General features: G+C 30.6%; 1 protein-coding gene across 1 annotated transcript; it reads left to right on the top strand.

Annotated features, from left to right (window-relative positions):
- Nucleotides 1-1,571: 1,571 nt before the first annotated feature.
- LOC129969081 (uncharacterized) lies at nt 1,572-11,023 on the top strand. Its single transcript, XM_056083491.1, has 3 exons — nt 1,572-1,680; nt 8,220-9,380; nt 9,438-11,023. The coding sequence occupies exons 1-3, from the start codon at nt 1,572-1,574 to the stop codon at nt 11,021-11,023; spliced, it is 2,856 nt and encodes a 951-aa protein (XP_055939466.1).
- Nucleotides 11,024-21,770: the final 10,747 nt, after the last annotated feature.

Here is a 21,770-nt window from a genome sequence, read left to right as displayed (position 1 = left end):
ATTATATCTTAAGTCATGAAAATATTAATTTCTCAGTTACGATGATTGTAATATAATAAGAATTAATTATATAATTAATAAAAATTTCATTCTATTCCTTGTGACTGCTTAGAAAGTAAGTTATTTCTTGGATTTTATGTATCTAAAATATATATTTATTTTTCTGATATCATTTGAAATCATCTTTTTGATTTCATTTATCTCTTTCTGACTGAATTATAAAGTTTTTGAATTTAAATGATTTTGGAAGTTTTAGATCATTTTATCAGAAACATCAAGAAATGCTCGCTAATCAACGAACATGGTTTCCACAAACGGTCTTCTGATTAGCTTTAAATATTGAAGTTTGAAGTTATCTGGCTTTTTCAGCGGCAAAAAAGCTGCATAAAAATCTATATTTCGTAAAATTTTCAGCAACGTATTTATTGATTAAGTAAAATAAAATTAATAATTAACATGTTTAAAATATTTTCTTAGCTTGATATTTAAAGATTCTCTTGTTTTGGAAATTAAGTTAAATCTCGTGTCACAATTTGATTGAATGCTTTTTATAGTCCTGAAAAGCATAAAAAATTATAAAATGAAGGAGATATAATTTCAATCAAATAATTTGTTTATCTTAATTTATTCAGACCATTTTAGATATCTTCCACAACCATTATACTTCAAAAATAATTGAGTATTCTAAAACATCTTAAGACATGAGAAAAAGAAAAAAAAAAACATAGATTTTCCTTAACAACTTTAACCATTCTTAATTAAATATAAAGAAAAAAAAAGACAAAAAAACAAAAAAAAAACAGAATATCTTTTTTAGAATCTTTAATTAATAAAATGGTATAAAAATGGGCATTTCATGACCAAATGCAAATAAATTTGAAATGCATTTACGATCTAAAAATAAACTTAATTTTAAAGGAAATTCAATGCATGAGTATTTCATAAAAATAGTTGCTGCTTTTTACAAGAATGACATATATTTTATATCTTACTTGATATTTGCTTTTACATCCTTATATTTTATTTTATTAGGTAGTTTCACATGTTCAGGGAGATGATCGTACCTATAGATGTGTTAATTCTTAGAAAAAATTTAAATAGTGTTTCCTAGTGTTTAAATAGTGTTTAGATTTTAATAAAATATATTTTTAATTTAACATGCGTGCTATAAAAGTACTTAAACGGATATCGAAGGTCTAAAGAGTATGATTTAAAACATACTGAAATATTTAATATCACTCATCTGATGTTCATTCACAGAAATAAAAAGCTTTGCCATTAGTACAGCATAATTAAAACCATTGACTCGTAAGCAATACATTATTATCAATATGCATAAAAGTTTTGGATGATAAATATTAATAAAAGTACCACTTTAAAAAAAAATCATAGTTTCCAAACAAACATTATATACTGCCCACTTACAACAGAGTGGCCAAATTATTAAGACCACTTCGTCAGTACAATGGTGGACCATATTTTGCCCTTAATACTACATGGATTTTTCTTGACATTAATGCCTTCGATCGGAGGATATCACCTGTATGGACTGGCCACCATTCTCACCGAACATGAACCCAGTAGAGCAAGTGTGGGGCATGCTTGGCCGAAGAGTTGCAGCCCGTCAACCACCTCCTACATGTCTACCGGAACTTCAGAGAACATTGCTGGATGAGTTTCGTAATATTCCCCAATATCGATAATTTGATACTCAGCATGCCCAGGCTTTGTATGGACTGCATTGCATCGTCTGGGAGACATACTATGTATTATCCGTCATACCAACCATGTAATATTGGATTTTATAAATTGCTCAATGGAGCAAAAAATCGCAATTTTTATAAATGATATCAAACATATAGCATCTTTTTTGCTCTTTACCTTTTGTTTAATAAATGGGCTTTACAAATAAGTCACATTTGTTTTGCTTCTGACTCTTTCTTTTCATGAACTTGAATTATACTTAATTTATGGACATTAGTGTGAATCATGTTTTTTTCTCATTTATTGCAAGGCAACAAAGTGCAATTGATATTTCACTTTTAATATATTCCTTTTTATAGCTATAATTTTATAATTAGCCCTATTTTTGAGAATCAAATACTTCTTTTTAAAGAAATGCAATTTGAGCAGAGCAATTTTGCTTTAATCGAGTTAAAAACATTGCTTTTCAAAACTATCACTTTTGAAACTGAAAAAATCTTTTCTTTTTCCGAAGGATTCATTTTAAATAACAATTTTCTATAAATATATGACGTGTCAGTTTTAGTAACTCATTAGTTAGCTAGTTATTCATATTTTATGCAACAGTGTACCAATATATTCAATCTGGATTAGCACTATTTCTAAATTAGCGGATGAATTAACTTTTAAAGAACACATTCCCTAGATATTTTGCCGAAAATTTCACAAAGATGCCGAAAGAGACTGTTTTTATGTCGCAAGTGTTGAATTCTATTGCATATATTGTTCAAAAGATGCAACTTTGCATAGATGTAGAAAAATGAGTTTATTTTCAACAATCTTCCTATTAATAATCTTTTATAATATAAATACAATCTTCAAAAATTACAGTAGATGATTCACCCAAAACTCACTCAGAGGCATTAAAAAGTGACAAAAATCTATGAATTTCCTTTTAATACCTCAAAAAACTTTACATGCCCTTATATATTAACAAGCCGCCTTTGGCGACCAGCCGGTTCACCAAACTTAATGCTCGTTAAAATTTTAATAATTAAATATTTTATGTAATCCTTACTTGAATAGCTTCTTCATCAAAATATTTTAAAACTTTAAATTTTGTTAGTTATATAATTCACTCATAATATCATGAGTATTAAATGCCTTCAGTCATAATGTAATATGTATATCTCTTATTTTCTGTTAGCTCCCGTAGAATAGATGCTTTAAATTAAAATGGAAATGATTAATTTGAAATTAACAGAATACTAATTTTTACTGAAGCAAAGCATTTTTTTTAATTATATTATTACTGAAAACAGAGTCACTGAACGTTTAAACTTTATGGGCGCTAAAGAATATCTTTCTTAATTTATTTAATATCTCAAGAATTTGTCAACAACATTTTCTCAGATTCATCATGAGAGATCGATTCATTAACAATATTTAATTTTAAATGCAACAAACACTAAGAAAATAAATAGAATCATTAAAAATAATCGGTGGAAAACAGGTTTAAAAAAACTACTTAAAAAACGATGTACTTAAAACTATAAGCATATACAAAAAAAATATATAACTAACATAAATACAATTTAATTACAAAAGCATGCAACTAACCTAAAAATAATTTAAATCAAGTCCGCACCCATTGAAAATAGATGTCAACAATCAGAAGACAAAGCGCATGCGTGAATTTTCAACACCAGTTATGGTAACGCAAATGCATGAATTTTTCTATGCCAGTTGGGGAAACTCTATGCAGATTAGAAATTTTTAATTTCTTTTATTTTGTGTTATATTAATTCAAAAGTAATTCAGAATGAATCTGAAAGATCGAATAATTAACAATGTTTAATTTTAAATACATCAAACATTAAGAAAATAAACTGAATCGTTTGAAATATTCGGCCGAAAAATTTTAAGCCTAGCCTCATTAGCGTGGGAAAAAAACTGAAGCCCTACTCATTTGGCGGTGGGGGAAAAGGAAAAGATTTTTTTTGGTGGGAAAGTTAGTTTTTAATTAATAATTAAAATTATAATTAAAAACTCAAAAAAAGGGACCCCACGTGCACATTCCCGACCACCAAGATATACATGTACCAAATTTTTTAGCTGTAGGTCAAACGGTCTGGCCTGTAGAGCGTCAACACACACACACACACACGTTGAGCTTTATATAAGTATAGATAAAAAACAAACAAATACTCATTAACTGTTTTTTTCTATAGACACTGAAAAACTTTAATTTTTATAACATTATTTTATCACCCACTACATCCTTTTTTTTTTCACTTGTACAGCAAAAAAAAAATCTATGCATCACTGTTACTCAAAATTAAAGTAAAAATCAGTTTTATTAGATTTTTAGTACACTTTAAAGAAGAAAAATATGAAAATTTTTGATTTGTGTTATTTCTTTATGTGTATGAATACACTAAAATGATCCTATATAAAACTCTATTTTGAAGCCCTATATAATACTCTATTTTTCCTATATGAGGCTCTAATTTGAAGTATATTTTCTTACGAATGATATGTTTATACCTATCAAGTTTAGAATGGTAATGGAAATTTCTGCCGTTGAAAAACCGCATTCATAAGAAAAGCCAGATGTTTAAGAAATTATTTTGAAATAAAAAGTTGATGCACATCACGAATTATTTCCATATTAAAAAAAATTCATAAAAAATCGTAAAAAAATATTTACGCAAATTAGAATTCTACATATATTTTGAATTATATCATACTTAGAAAGTTATTTGCTGCTTAATAAATACTTAATCAAATTTTAATAAAATTCATATCGTAGCTATGGAAAAATAAATAAAATAATAAAATAATCCATATTTACTCTTGTTACTTTTTTTAATTGCAACTATAGGAAGCAAAATATATTTCTGAATGTTTAGTAGAGAAAATTTGTTTTGCTCTATACTAAAATTAATTATATTCAATTTTCTCGCCAGCAGTATTAAATTATAAATGGTCTCATGCTTTTACAAAAGCATTCAATTAAATACTAAGTTTACAGGAAATGTTTTTCATGGTGGACAGCCTGAAGATACACGCTATCATATAATTAGCAAAAACAAATAATGATCGACGAGGAAAACTGAGCACCACACTGTTAATGGTTAGACATAAATCTTTCCCATAATGCAATATTCAGCTTAATAACTTATGCAAAACTTAATGAGCAACTACCCTCAGGGTTATTAGATGCCTTTCGGTGATAATAATGCATACTAACTCTCCCTCTTGAGAACAAATTAGAAATGTAGTATAATCGAACGAAAAAGTTAATGAACTTCAGTTATCACTAAACTACTCAACAGATTTAACTGCTCTCTCGGTATGTTCATTTGCAGAAAGAAACCGAGATATATCTTGCCACTGTGTTTCATTATCATCATTAGATCGTTAGAAACCTAATAAGTAACCCGGACTGTTTTGAAATGACTGAAAAAGGAGGCGACTAGAAAGAAGTCATAACTGTAGAGAGACAGAGTCATCCATTGGTGAATTTAAATTTTTTAAATGTTTCCATCAGTCAGCCCCCCAAGCAATAATGTTTTAAACTTGTATTGGTATTATATGAACCAATAAAATCTCAACATGCTATCACAAAGTAAAATTCTTTTTTTTTTTTTTTTTGAATTTACGCATTTTTTTTAATTAACACAATGTATGTCGTATTCATTTTTAAATTCATTGCATGAAATAATTTAATCAAAAAAATCTCAAAAAAGGTTATCTTATTTGAGTCAATAAATGCATTAATGAAAAATTGCGAATTCCAAACTTTATACAATCCAATGGTCCTAACAACCATATTTAATAAACTTCTTGATGCATTGATACGTAAAATAAAAAAGTCCAACTGTTTTACGATAAAATTGACCGTATAACAAGTAATTAAACTGATGATTGGAGGCCGCAAGTTTAATTCTGGGAATCATTATCATCATTTCAGAAAAAGTAAAATTCACTGGCGAAAATAAAAGTATCATTACAGCTGTTGGTATTAGTATAAAATCGAAAAAGATATATTTCATTTATATACAAAGAAAAAAAAAGGCGTAGTAGTCTCTCCAAGACTTTCTCGCACACTCTCCTTATAAATATATTGCTCTCCCTTCAATTGCGCATAAAATTAGTTATCTTAAGTTAGACTTTGATCACCATTAGTGTTCAGATCTTTGTATTCAGAATCCTGTGCTTGAGAGTTTCCTTCTAAATATAGTAAAAATAAATGCATTTGTGCATTAATTGCATGATATTACGAGCAACAGTTATAAAATATCAATATCTGCGATGAATCTGTTAGCGATATTTGGCATTTTTTGGCAATTAATCACTGGCATTCTCATAATATACAAGTATCAGAAATCCAATATAAAATGTGATCGTCTTTTACCAACCAATTGAAACCAAAATTTGACATAAAATTACCATCATAGTAACAAGATACCATACGAAATTTCATTTACATGCTTTTGAGTTATGGAGCTTGCATGCATACGAAGAATGCACATTTTTGATGCAAAATCTGTGTAGTAAATTTTATCAATCCAAAATTTCACATTTTTGTCGCTATCGTGTTTACTTGTACTTGGATAGCCGATATGATGGATTTCCTCTCAATGGATTTCGTTGAAAACTTGAAAGAAATCTGCAAATTTAGTGTTAAGCCCATATTTCAAATTTCATTTTTCTAACTCAAGCTTTTTTGAGTTATTACTGGTGATTCATCTGAACGCCAACAGATGGCGCAGTGAAAATCCAGAACTTTGAACTCTTGTTTATGTTCAGGGATTAGGCATTCGTAGGGGATGCTTGGAGTAAACGGGTGCTTCCTGTAAACACGCTACAAAATGTGTAGTTTAAACCTGTATACAAAAAATATATTCGCTGTAATAAATATCGAGACGTGGATGAGGTGAGTCATTCCTTTATTTATTACCATAATCCTTCAATAAATCAACATTTTTGGTCCGTCGTTAGCCGCAGAGCCCTATGGACAATGACTTCCAAATCGAAAATCATAAAAGCAATTCAAAATTTCAGTAATGTCTGTAAAGAAATTTTGAGAATTGAGGAGAGAATTAAAAATGCAGTTGAAAACGCGGATAGTTCAGATGCATTATTCAATGTGCTAAAAACGAAAGTCAATACTTATGAACAAAAACTAGAAAATTCGTTTTCGAATTTAGATGTTAATGAAAGTGAAGAGAAACTTGAAAAATATTTAGAATTTCAGGATGTGTTATTTGAGTGTGCCGTGCTTTTGGAAAACACTAAACCTAAAAATAAAACGGAAAGTCAAGCTGTTAGCTCAAATGCCAAAATTCAGGCGTCTAAAAAATTGCCTAAACTTGAATTACCGCATTTTTATGGAGATATGGAAAATTGGATATCATTCAAAGAATTATTTCAAGCAACGGTAATTAATAATTCAGAATTATCCAAAATAGACAAATTGCAATATTTATTCGCATCTACCAAAGGTAATGCCGCAAAATTAATTCGTGGATTCGCAATTCGGGAAGAAAATCTTAAAAATTGCTGGGAATTGTTATGCGAAAGATTTGAAAACAAAAATCAGTTAGCTAATTGCCAAATTAATAAGTTATTTAATCTAAAAATACAAAACGCAAATTCATCTAAACTGCTATTCGAGATTCTAGATAATTGTAATGAATGTGTTAGAAATTTAGGTATTTTGGGTTTAGAAGTAAATGAATTAACCGAGCTGATTATAATCAATCACTGCGTTTCAAAACTGGACGACGAGATAATTCACCGCTGGGATTTGACCTAGAACCCTGATGTATTTCCAACGCTGAATTCTTTTAAAGCCTTTATCGAGAGGGAGGCGAGATCTCTAGACAGTCGTAGCTCAGCTAAAAATAAACAAATGCGGGGGAACCTAACCCCTGAAAAGAAATTCTTTCAAGATGGTCGTAAATGTAGTCAGACTGAAAGGGGGAACTGGTTTAGCCGAAGGGTGGCAGACCGGACAAGAAAAGTGATAGTTCATAACGTAACTAAGGGGAAAAGCGACTCTTTTTCTTGTTTTTTGTGCCAGGGAAATTCAAATCACCCGCTTTATAAATGTCCTGTTTTTAATCGAATGAAAATCGAAGAACGATTGAAAGCAATAGAAGGAATTTGTTGTAGGAATTGTCTTCGCAAAAACCATAAGACGGATAATTGCAAAATAAATATCGGATGTAAGGTTTGCAAAAATCGGCATCATACTTTACTTCATAAATATAACGTAAATCTTCCAACTGAGACGGGCAGTAATCTGGATGTCGTAGCTGTTTCTAATGGAGTTTCTAATAGTTCTGTTCTTCTCTCAACGGCCGTAATTAAAGTGAAAGATCACTCGGGAAAGTTTGTTAAATGCAGAGCTTTAATTGACAATGCATCACAGCTCTCATTAATTTCAAAAAAATTAGCGCATCAATTAAATTTACCATTAAAAAATACAAACCATAAATTAACCGTTATTAATGGGATTAATGCAGAAACTTCATTGCATAGTTGTCAGGTAGAATTCACTCCTCACTTCTCATCTAAAACATTGAATCTTAATGCTCTCGTGGTAAATAAAGTGACTTCACCTCTCCCAAATTTCGATATTCAAATTCAACGCTGGCCGCATTTGGATAATCTTATACTCGCAGATCCAAATTTTTATATTTCGCAACAAATTGACATTTTGCTCGGTGCAGATATTTATGCACTCCTCCTGGAAGGACTTCCCATTTTTGGATCTTCAGGAACTCCAGCTGCAATTTCAACTAAATTGGGATACATTTTAACTGGAAAAATCTATACTTCACAAAGGCCTGACTCGATTGTGCATTCAACTTTGTGTGACCAGTCAATTGAAAAGATCCCTCCGAATGTAGACGATTTGTTTGCAAGAGTTGACACTGAAGAAGAAGCTAAAGCCACTATTACCAAAATTCAAAACCTAATGAAATCAGGGAGATTTAGTCTTCAAAAATGGTCTAGTAGCCATAAAATTATTTTGAAAGATTTGGATAAATCCTTGTTAACTACAGAATCTATACATTCGTTGTGCGATGAAGAAGTAAAACAGCGGGTGTTAGGTATTTTTTGGAATCTTTTAACCGATTCGATTCAAGTTAGAATTGCTGATGGAGAAATCGTAAATACAAAAAGGCAACTTCTATCAGTTATTGCTAAAACATTCGATCCGCTGGGACTGTGTTCGCCTTCTGTAATCATATTAAAAATTATGTTGCAAGAACTATGGAAATCGAAAGCCGCTTGGGATGATCCTGTTCCTCTTACCATTCTAGAAACCTGGACAAAATTTAAACAACAAAGCTATAATCTAAACTTGATTTCAGTTCCTCGCTTCTTGGGAGTCGACAATAATTCTGTCATCCAATTACACGGTTTCTGCGATGCATCTACAAAAGCATTCGCTGCCGTTGTCTATTTGAAATCTAGACAGAATCAAGTATCTCTCGTAAGTGCTAAAACTCGTGTTGCTCCTATAAAACAGCTTACTATCCCAAGGTTGGAACTTTGCGGAGCACTTCTACTTGCCGAGCTAATAACTGCCATCGAAAAAGCACTATCTTTTCCCATAAAAGAGCGATATTTATGGACAGATTCAACAATCGTATTAAGTTGGATAAATAGACCCTCAAGTAAAGGGAATATTTTCATTCAAAATCGAGTTAATAATATCTTAAATTTAATTTCAGTGTCTGATTGGTATCACATTCCTGGTAAACTCAATCCAGCCGATTGTGCTACTCGAGGACTTTTTCCAGAGCAGCTCAAAAATGCATCTTATTGGTGGAATGGTCCTGATTGGATCAAACAAGATTTTCATCCTCTTGTACCGTCCTTAAAAGTGCTAACTACCAACTTAGATGAGCCAGACTCCGTGCAGAAACCTACGTCCGTAAATGCGGACAGAAATCCTTTGAATGACTTGCTACTCAAATTTTCATCTTACACCAAACTTATAAGAGTATTTGCATGGGTTAAACGTTTTATTCAAAATTGTAAAGCTACCTGTTTAACCTCTAAATCAATAGGGCTCCTTCAAGCAGAAGAAGTAGAGGCTTCACTTAAAAATCTAGTTAAACTCATTCAGCAAACTGAATTTTACCAGGAAATTAAATGTTTCAAGATGAACAAACTCATACCGAAATCTAGTAAATTACTCCCTTTAAATATATTTTTGGATAAAGATGGGATTCTCAGAGTGGGAGGTCGGCTTTCTAAACATCCGACTCTTCCCTATGATCAAAAATTTCCAATAGTCATCCCCAAAAGACATCATATAACTCCCCTTATAATTCGACATTTTCATCAACTCAGTCTCCATGCTGGACCAGAATTGGTTTTATCACTCATTCGACAAAAATTCTGGATTCCTGATGGTCGTTCCACGGTGCGTCGAGAAATCAAACGCTGTATCGTTTGCTGTCGATTAAATTCTAAACCTTCGAACCCTAAGATGGGAAATTTGCCAAGTAGTCGAATAACAAAATCTCGTCCTTTTGAAAAAGTTGGGGTGGATTTCGCAGGACCGTTAGTCACAAAATGTCAGCATCTCAGAGAAGCTACCCAATTCAAGTCTTACCTTTGTTTATTCATATGCACAGCGACTCGAGCAGTTCATCTCGAACTCGTGTCCAGTATGTCTACAGAAGCATTCTTAGCCGCACTTCGTCGATTTATAGCACGACGAGGCCATCCCACTGATATCCTGTCAGACAATGGATCGAATTTCATAGGTTCAGATAATTATCTAAAGCAATTATTCAAGTTAGTCCAAGACCAGTCTGTACAAAATTTCCTGACCGTGAGAAACATCAGTTGGAAATTCATTCCACCATATGCTCCCAATTTCGGTGGTGTTTGGGAGTCATCCATCAAACTAGCCAAAAGACATCTCTTTAAAACTTGTCAAGGACATTTGCTTAATTTTGAAGAACTGTCTACTCTCTTATGTCAGATAGAGGCCTGTATTAATTCAAGACCTCTAGTACCACCTTCCAATGATCCAGCTGATCTCAGGGCTCTCACCCCTGGGCATTTCCTAATCGGGGAACCTCTTCTTGAGCTTCCTGAAGGAACTAGTCTCACTAATCAAAATCTTAGTCTTTCTTGCAGATGGAAAAGTCTCTTACAGTTAAAACATCAATTTTGGAGTAGATGGACTAGAGACGTCCTTCACCATTTGCAAGCCCGACGGAAGTGGCATCAACATCGTCCTCCTTTGAGTGTCGGAGATCTCGTCCTTATTCAAGCTGACAACATGCCTCCATTATCCTAGCCACTAGCGCGTATCCTGGAGATCATCCCCGGAACAGATGGTATCCCTAGAGTTGCCCTGCTTCGTACTCCATCAGGACCTGCCAAAAGAGCCATTAACAGACTCACTGCACTACCGGTGCCGCCATGCCGCGCCCCGGAGGATGGTGATTCATCTGAACGCCAACAGATGGCGCAATGAAAATCCAGAACTTTGAACTCTTGTTTATGTTCAGGGATTAGGCATTCGTAGGGGATGCTTGGAGTAAACGGGTGCTTCCTGTAAACACGCTACAAAATGTGTAGTTTAAACCTGTATACAAAAAATATATTCGCTGTAATAAATATCGAGACGTGGATGAGGTGAGTCATTCCTTTATTTATTACCATAATCCTTCAATAAATCAACAATTACATTCATAGACATGCAGTCATAATTCCAGAAATGTGTGTTTCGAATTGAACGAGGTCTGAAACACAAAAATTCGTCAACATTTCTAGTTCGAATCTTTTGGCGAATGCAATACTATCTCTTCGTATACGAGAAAATGTAAACGATAGTGAAATAATTTGATGAATAGACCTAAACCATTTCATCAAAAATTAAATATTTCTAAACATGATATTATAATACAGAGCTTTATAAACTTAAAATGAAAGTCATTTTGCTATAAGTTTTGTTCGAAATGACATCCTTAGGCTGAGAAGCAAAAACGTTTTTCAAAAATAAAGCCAGCTTTTACTTTTTGTAATATAGTTTGTATAAGAATTTTACCAGCACAATAATAATTTATCGTATTACATCTGTTCTATTGAGGAATTCTCTTCCGTAGACATTATTTTTTAAGTAATCTATCTTATAATCCAGTCTATATAAAAATGGCTGTCGCAGGGAACAGAAACTTCGACACGTCATATTATTCAAAAATGTATTGCTCAGGAAAATAATTGGCTGAAATGATTCGTGTGTTGGAAGCCCATCTTACAGACAAAGATTGCGATATTTAGCGAATTTTAACGCATCTTTAAAAAGAAAAAGCTGAATTAATATACTATTCCAAATTTCGCAGCAAATGTTCATAGGCAAGCGCACTGAGTCTTACTGTTTGACTCTATGCTGCAAAAATTTTCTAATATCCAAAATGACTGTTTTTTGTCTTTCTTCAACTCGTGAAGATAATTTTTAGCAAAAAAAAAAAAAAAAGTATTAGGTTTTAAATTTATCTGATTCTCATTCGCATTATTTTGAATGAAATTTATTTATTCAAAATTTAATTATAGTTTTTGGATTATAACAATCGGGTGTTGTTTCTTTGAATTCAAGATCTCCATTTTCAACGGTTTTTACCTACATCAACTTTATTTTAAACTAGCCGCCTTTGGCGACCAGCCGGTTCGCCAAACTTAATGTTCGTTTAAATTTTAATAATTAAATAGGTTAAACCGGAGTTTAACCCCCTTCTTCGCCAAGTTGCGATAACGCGCCAAAGCTGGCAATTTTTATTATGCACTATAATTGAACGTCTGCTGCTTTGCTTTTAAACATTTCGCAAAACCGTTGTTGGCGATTTTTAAAAATTGTGCCAAGCAGAGGGTTAAACTCGTGTCGTACCATTAAATATTTTACGCAATTCCAACTGTAATAGATTCTTCATTAAAATATTTTAAAACTTCAAATTTTGGGAGTCATATAATTCACTCATAATATTATAAAGGCCTTCAGTCATAACATAATATGTATCCCTCTAATTTTCTATCACCTCTCGTAGAATTTATGCTTTAAATTAAAGTGTAAATGATTAATCTGCAATTAATATAATAATATTTTTTACTGAAACAAATCATTTTTTTAATAATATGATTACTGATAACAGAGTCACTGAGTTTTTAAACTTTATGGGCACTAAAGAATATCTTTCTTAATTTGTGTAATATCTCAAGAATTTGTCAACAAAATTTTCTCATATTCATCCTGAACAGATCGATTCATTAACAATGTTTAATTTTAAATGCATCAAACACTAAGAAAATAAAATGAATCGTTTAAAATAATCGGTCGAAAACAGGTTTAAAAAACTACTTCAAAAACGATGCACTTAAAACTATAAGCATATACAAAAAATATATATAACTAACATAAATACAATTTAATTACAAAAGAATGCAACTAACCTAAAAATAATTTAAATCATTGAAAACAGGTTAAAAAAAACTACTTAAAAACGATGTACTTAAAACTGTAAGCATATACAAAAAATATATAACTAACATAAATACAATTTACTTACAAAAGCATGCAACTAACCTAAAAATAATTTAAATCATCCATTGATAATGGTTGTCATGGCAACAATCAGAACACAATGCGCATGCGTGAATTTTCTTCGCCAGTTACAGGTAACGCAAATGCTTGAATTTTTCTACGCCAGTTGGGCTAACGCTACGCAGATTAGACATTTTTAATTTACTTTATTCTGTGTTATTTTAATTCATATGTACTTCAAAATGAATCTGAAACATGGATTAATTAACAATGTTTAATTTTAAATGCATAAAACATTAAGAAAATAAACAGAATCGTTTGATATAATCGGCCGAAAAATGTTAACCCTAGCCTCATTACTGTTGGGAGAAAAAAAATTTTGAAGCCTTACTCATTTGGCGGTGGGGAAAATGGAAGATTTTTTTGGCGGGAAAGTTGGCGGTGGGAAAATTGGAAATTATTTTTGGCGGGAAAGTTAGTTTTTAATTAATAATTAAAATTCTAATTAAAAATTCAAAAAAGGGACCCCAGGTGTTATTCCCGACCTCTAAGGTATACATGTACCAAATTTGGTAGCTGTATGTCAAATGACCTGGCCTGTGGAGCGCCAACACACACACACACACACACACACATTGAGCTTTATTTATAAGTATAGATGAATTGAATCAGTAGAGGTTTTTGATTATTTTGAAATTTATTCTCATCAATAACAAAAAATGGACAAAATGTTGTGAATATAGTTAAGAATAGCTGCGACAGTTTTCTCTTTAAAATAACAATTAAAATGGCCATTCCATTAAATGCAAATAAAATTTAAAATGTTGTTTAATTAATCATTTATTATACATTCTTAATTAATGTAAGACGTCATTTTTTTCTTTTAAAAAATCCCAGTAAATTATTTTAATTTGCGTAAGATGACAAATATACAAAATTATTTTAAGATGTCAGTAAAAAGAAAAAAAAAATCCGTTTAGAGAGAGTATAATAGGAAGTCCGACATCGATAACGAATAACGATGGTTCTATCCGAATGAAATCTCGAAAATATAGGTATCAAAATACTACTAAGACAAACACCAAGACAAGAAAATTCATGAACACGCAGGCACGCTTAAAATCCTTTCTGCACCACCACAAAGTCACACTCATTTTTAAGATGCAGCTGGAGAACTCACTCTATGGAACACATTTCTCTTAATTATTTCGAATTTCTATAAGTTCTTCTACAGATCATAGAATCATTTAAAAGAATCAACGAATCTCCTGTTCAAATAGATGTCAATATTCTTGTGTTTTCTGGGACCAAATCCGCTGTAATTGTTCTATTCTCAGTTCAAGAGTCACGAAAAATATCTATAAAACTCTCTTTCTTACTGTGAGATTAAATGCACGGAGAAGCAATATCACTAAATAAAAATATTTATGAAAGTTTTCAAAATCAAATGAATAAAATCCGAAATATACAAAAATGATAGGTTTGAAATGTCAGTAAGAATTACACGCAAATTCTGCACTAAAAAAGATTTAATTGATTTCCGTTTTAAATAAATTGCAATTCTGAAATTATATTCCTTTGTTCTCTAATGTCATGATATAAATTTAAGTTTTTTTTTTCTTATTTTCGTTGCGTGTTCTGCTTGCACTTATTTGATAAAAAAAATCAATCATAATTGATTTAGTTTATTCCAAAATTAAGCGAAAAAAGTTGCTAGGCATTTTGTGTTAAGATAGCAACTATATTAAGTATGACTGGTCACTATAGGACAAATCAACATAGAACAGTCACTATAGGACGTGGTCACATAGGACAACTGGTCACTCTCGTAAAAAGGATTTAAATCTCACATTAATAACAAAGGAATCCATAAAAGCCTTTCTAACCAATTAAGATTAACTACAAAATATATTAACATGGTAATCATTGTAAATAAAGGTAATAACTTTATTACTATAGTAACATGGTAATAAAGGTATCATCTCTAATTATTGTCCAATAGCTAATAGTTTTAAACTGTTAAATATAAACACATAATTCAAGTAATAGCAAAAAATGCATCGAATATAATGGAAAAAACACGATTTCTCTTCAGACTGAGTTAATAAATAATTTGTAGAAAAATACTTTGTCTAAATTATAATACAGTTTCGTTCCTTTCAATCACATTTAATAAAACCTTTTTGTCTTACGAACATTTTAAAAAGCAAAAATTTAGGTTGAGCAAGTTATAGAGGTCTAAATACCACAATTTAAAATTATATCAAATCATTTCGGTAGTTTACACTTTGAATATCATCCAAATAAGAATAGCTTTTTCATAGTTGCCTTTGATTGGCTTGGATAAAATTCAAAGCTTTATCCTTCTGTCAGTTTTAATTTCAGATATAGAAAAAAAATTGTTGATAAAAATGATAATTTGTTAAAAAATATTATTCTAAATAGCTCAGTGGAACTGTATGGAATTTTCGATTGTAATTGACTTCGTTAATACAATTATTGGCTCAAATAGCACCAAGGACTATGCCATTTAGAGCATTTTTTCAGATGAATGTATATATTTAATTCTGCCTTTTCCAGATTGGATTACGATTAGAGTTTACATCCTGTATATATTATCCAACATTCGACAATAGTCAATTATGTTCTATTATGACAACGATGTTACAATTGTTTCAATTATCAGTTGGAGTCAGTTCTCTATAAACTCCTCTAAAGGTCAGTTTAGTAATTAGATTTGCACAAGTGTATCCATCAAATACGGGCATGAAATTGTATGAGATACAACTATGTGGATAAAATCATTGACAATATTATGGTATAGATCTATTATATTTTCTCTGAATTTCTTCAAAAATACTTAAAAGAAACATTCTTAAAACTGTAATTGTTAATAAAATGTTGGAGGATATTAAAAATTATTTAATAAATATTAATTCTAATAAAAATATGTTCAGATTTTCCAGAAATATAATTGTTTATAATAATAATTCGAATAATTGCGATAAAAAATTATTCGTCGAAGCCATAGGATATCTTAGGTTAATCATATAAATTCGTATTAACATACGTTATTCAGATGAACTCTAAGAAAGGAATTAACAAAGCACTGTTAACAAAGAAATGTTATCCAAATGTTATATAAATTCAGATAAACTGCGAATTGATGAATGGATTAAAGAAATACATAATAATTTGTGAAAATCAATGTTATTCATTTAAAAATGTTGTAGTCCTTGGAACAGAGGAAATTTTGAGTTCCATAGAATTTTTTAGAACGATTTGGAAACTAGTTAATTTTCCATAATTTAAATCTTAATTGATTCTGAAATTGAATGATTCAATCTGAATGATTCTGAAATATAATTGTTCTAAAAATAGACATAATTTGATATTTCATAGCCCAAACTCAGAGATATGTTAATTTTAAAATGCATTTTGAATTGTTGAGTTTCTATTTATATAATTTAAAAATATAAATCATTAAAATATGAATAAAAAATGTAGATATATATTTTTATATTTCAAACTTCTAAAGCGATGGACATAAAAGAGAAACATATTAAGAAAATATTAAGAATCAAATTGAATAATAAGCAAAGAAATAACAAAAAAAAAATATATATTTTATAATCAAACACATGTATTAATCTAACTGAACATTTTTGAATTAAAAATAAAAAAAGTGCTTAAAATATGCAGAAAATGTTAAAATTTTATCCTGCGGTATCATCAATTGTCTTTCGAAATCAATTTGTTTTCACTCGCTGCATATAATCTCGCTTTTCCCCACATTGTGTACGTTTTATTCAAACCAATATTTGAATTCAATGCTTTTCGGCTGCTGTCTTTGTGAACTATCTGTTGTAAAACAAAACACAATGTTGTAACTTTTGTTCGAAACAAAGGAAAACTTTTTTTTTAATAAAGATTATTGCAGTCCTTAAAAACGAGATAATTATTTTTTTTAAAAAAAAGAGGGTTGCAATATCGTATTAAAAGTGGATTGTAATATCGATTGTTATTGTAAGTTAGTTTTACTTCCTTTGATTAAAATTTAATGAAACAATTTGGATAATTTATGGTTGCTATCATTTTTTTATTCATTTATAAATTAATCAATCTTTTCAGCAATAGATGAACTGCCGAGTACTGATTATAAATGAAGAATTGTTATTTCTCAAGAGAAAGTTACCTATTGAAGCTAGGTCAATGCAAGTGTTTGAGAAGTTTTTGAGAATGCCAAGCTCAACCAATTGTCACTGAAATGTAAGGAATGGCGCTTTAATAGTTGAAATTCAATCTTATTATTTTCTATGTTACGGAAAATAAATTGAATATATCAGCAAATACATACTAGAAAAAAAATTGCGCCTTTTGATTAAAAAAAATTATAATAAAAATTTGTAATATTCAGTATTTTTTTTTTTTAGTTTTTTACAACATGTATTTTATTACGCTAATAAAGATTAGAAAGAAAAATAAAACAAAATGGAAATACTCAATTAACCAGTTAGTCATTACCTTAAAGTGTAGAAATATTTTAAGAGAAGAAAGGCTAAAAATCATTGAATACATTATAAAATCGCTCATAAATTTGAATGCTAAACCATTCATGTGATTTTAAAACTGAACTAAAAATGAATGCTATACGTCAATGAAGTCTTAATTAGGAATGATTAGTGTTAATGTTAATTACGAATGTTATAGCGTTTAGATGCTACAAAATGTTAATTGAGGATGATTAGTATTAACGTTAATAATGTATTTTATAGTGTTTATATCTCTATAAATTTGATATTCGTTACAGGAAACATATCTAAATATAAATAGAACGTTGAAATATTATTTAAAAATTCAAAAAAAATATTTATATTAAGTGTTTTATTTTATCCTGTAACATAGATAGATTCTGTCAAATAATAGTAATTGAAATATATAGAGAGCAACATATGATTTTATTTTGATAAAACGTATATTTAATTTTATATTCTTTTTCGCTTTTTTTACAAGCGAGATTGAATTAAATATACTTGTTTTGCTTTGTTTTGTCGGTATATAATTCTATAATGTAAGGAAATGATATGGAAGAGAGAGACGGTAAAATCTTTCATTTCGCTATATTCCCAACACATTATTTTCGTCATCACAAAAGAAGCGAAACAAATTCGTTTATTTCCTTGTAAACATTGTGTCTCATAGTAAAAAAGGGAAAAAAGCAATAATCCATATCGCATTCCTAAGCACCCCTCTGAAAATTGAAAATAAAAAGCAAAAATATTTGCCGGGCTATTTCCCTTCAAAATCTTAAGGTAAATACCATATACTTACTGATGCCAAGTCGCAGAAATAAATTCCCAGGCAAAATTTCGCATTGAGACAATAAGAGCTATAACGTTTTCCACCGTTCCTACTTTAAGTGATCGCCCACTTTACCATTTACACACCCAAACCCAATACTGGGAACATTAACTTAAGGCGCTGGCGGAGGAAAATTTCTGCGCTCAGATTTAGGGCACTGCGATTTCCGGGCGGCAGAAACATAAATATAAAAAATAAAGCAGAAATAAAATAAAGAAGAACGATCTTCCCCAGATCGCTCGATTTACTGTCGTAAAGTGAGAGATTTCTTGAAGATTTCGGTAAGAAAAAGCTCAAGATACTGTTTTTTCCTTTTGGAAAGTCGATATTGCCGCTACTTGGAAATTACGGTACATCATCGGCTGAGCTTGTAGCAATGATCGGCTTGAGCTTTTTGAAGGGGAGATCCCAGAGAATACATCTTTTCTGTTCTTTCTGCTGGCGGGCGAAATGGACACAGCATGTATATCTCGAATGGGGTTTGCGATGTCGGACGAATGCTTAGTCAACGATTCGTAAATGCGAGATTTATTCGAAGTATTTTTATTTCGATGCAGATATTGATTAAGGTAATATATTGAGAGCTGACTCGTATTGCTTAGCACAACAACTACGGGTTGTAATGGCGATTGCAGTTTCATGGAATCTATGAATTCAGCAACTTTACAACATGGGGTCAATCGTTGTATTCCACAGGGGAATGAAGTGCAAATATGTAAAAGAAATCTAAACATGATAGAAAAACAAACTGGAAAGTGTTTATTATTTGGCAAATTTGTCGAAGAATTATTTCAAAAATGTCTAAATGAAAAATTACGATAACTTTCTACAATATTTCTATATGTTCTGAATAATAAAAATTGTCATCTTTATTTTCAACGCATTTGCTGTTTCAAATAGCATTTAAAAATTATCGAAAAATGTAAGCAGCAAATGTAAGCAGCAATATATATATATATATATATATATATATATATACTGTTATTTAGTGTTGATATATGCCTTTTTAATTGAGTGTCATCTCACCGAAAAATCTTAATTTTGAAAAAATAATGTTTAAAGTTCATCTAAAGAGAAAAGATTTAAGGGCAACTAATTCAATAACCTGCTTGTCGAATCGAAATACGTTTAAAATTGCATGAAGATAGAAAAAAAATATTCAACTTCGAAGGCTTGTATATACTACAAACGCAAAATATCAGCGGATTTCCAATAAAAAGTACGTAGATTCTATAACAAAAATCAGCATATCTCAGTAAGAATGTAAAATGTAAAGCTAAAAGAACGAAAATCTTGAAATGTTTAAAAATGATTTAAAATTAAAGGATTAATCAATGTTTATTTGAAAAGTTAAAAGTTCTATAATACCACAAAATTTTTTAGCTTGGTTTAAACCAAAATTTTTCTAATATAAATAATAATAATAAAAAAAAAACGCAACTTCTTCTTTAGGAAGAACCAAGACGAAATTATAGCAGCGATAATGAAAACCATTTATATTTCATTTACATGTTTTAAAATTGTGTTGTAAAATAAAGAAATCATGAGAAAATAAATGCAATTGAAAGTAAGTTCAAGAAAATGATCAATGTTGCTCTTAAATATTTATTTATTCTGAAAGTGGCGTTATTATGTTGCAAGCACCGCTGCCGATCCCTATCTAACTACATACATCACGCCGCACGACGAGCAACAGCAAAATGATAACGTTACACCAATCCAAATAAAATTTGAACTCGAAAATGAAAAGGCGGAAAATAAATGGCTTCTTTACGATCCATCATGCCTGTAACATCGCTCGCAACTGTTCGGCAAAGGATTTATGTGTGTAACCCGAGGACTTAATAGCCAAGTTCGTACGTGCGGCCTTCATAGATTTATAAGCGCGTTTAAAAAGCAAGGGGTTAGCGACATTGCATAATGAATGCCTGTGACGCTAACATGTGCGTTTCCGTGATATATTATGGAATCGTTGACCGTATGGCGGCTCGATCGATAAATAATTACGCGGTTTATTTTAAGGGAAGTGAATTTCGGCCCGAAACTGTTAACGGTTCAGTGCCAAATATAAGTTTAATTCCGGGCACTCTTTTATTTTTCAATTAATTTAATGTCTTTGTACAATTTTCCGTTTTAGATTACGTTCTCGATGCGTATTGGGCTCGAGAAGTTACATTGTATCTGAGCCCGAGAAGATTGTTCATTATTCTTAGAGGATTTTCTGATCCATATGTTGTTCACGCGAATAAAAATGTTTTTGAAATTTGTGTTTTTATTTTTATGCTTCCGAACTCGATGTCGGTTTGAAAAAAATGCTTTATGAAAATACTATAGTGATGTAATGATAGTTGCACTGCAAAGGCAAAATATTAATATTCTCGCTACTTATCTTATATGGGAAGCCGGATTCTTATTCATAATAACCCATATGCACCATAATAGAAAATTGATTCAATGCATATAATTGTGGAAAAAAATAGTAATTAATTTTTCTTCTAAAGATGAAAATAGAGAACTCTGAGTACATCTTTCACCTTAAACAAGTAATTTATTTTTCTATAAAAAGTTAAAATTGAGTATTATACAGACTGTGTATTTCCATATATGAAAAACATTCTTAAAAACTGCAATTTCTTTCGAATTTAATTGTAAAGCTTTTATTATGTAATTTAATTTCTTGAAGGAATTTTTAATTAGTATAATCACTGGGAAAACATGCACATGACTCATGAGCACGTTTTTTTTATTGCTGTAAAGTATATTGTGTTTAATATAAACATGAAACTTTATGTTTCATATAAATATGGAATTTGCATGTATATACATCGTATTTATATTGTCCCGTATATGGATTTAACTTAGATAAATCATGTATTAAAGGCACTCTCTCATCTCAACTCGAGATTTTATTGAAAGAACTAAACCTTGCATCTGTTTTCATCCACAAGACGAAATGATTCGAATCTTCCAGATTTAGAAAGATACAGAAATTATAAGAGCGTTCTAGAATAAACGAGAAATAGCAGAAAGTAAATAAATAACGAACTCTTTTGTAGATGACCTGCCTGCAATCAGATACGAACTTGCAAAATATCACTTTTCATTTCATATCATTCTATCCCTGAGCCATTCAATCTAAGCCAAG

This window comes from Argiope bruennichi, chromosome 5 (genome assembly GCF_947563725.1).
Source record: "Argiope bruennichi chromosome 5, qqArgBrue1.1, whole genome shotgun sequence".
In the NCBI taxonomy this organism is placed as follows: Eukaryota; Metazoa; Arthropoda; class Arachnida; order Araneae; family Araneidae; genus Argiope; species Argiope bruennichi.
Note: the sequence above shows the minus strand (reverse complement) of the source record. Positions and strands in the feature narration are given on the sequence as shown.

What these genes read in the sequence shown, in the direction of transcription:
- LOC129969081 (XM_056083491.1), top strand. Translation starts at nt 1,572, where the DNA reads ATGAACCCAGTAGAGCAAGTGTGGGGCATGCTTGGCCGAAGAGTTGCA. An exon ending in AACATTGCTGGATGAGTTTC is followed by an intron (nt 1,681 to 8,219) that starts GTAATATTCCCC and finishes GGATTAATGCAG; the next exon opens with AAACTTCATTGCATAGTTGT. An exon ending in TTGGATAAATAGACCCTCAA is followed by an intron (nt 9,381 to 9,437) that starts GTAAAGGGAATA and finishes ATTTAATTTCAG; the next exon opens with TGTCTGATTGGTATCACATT.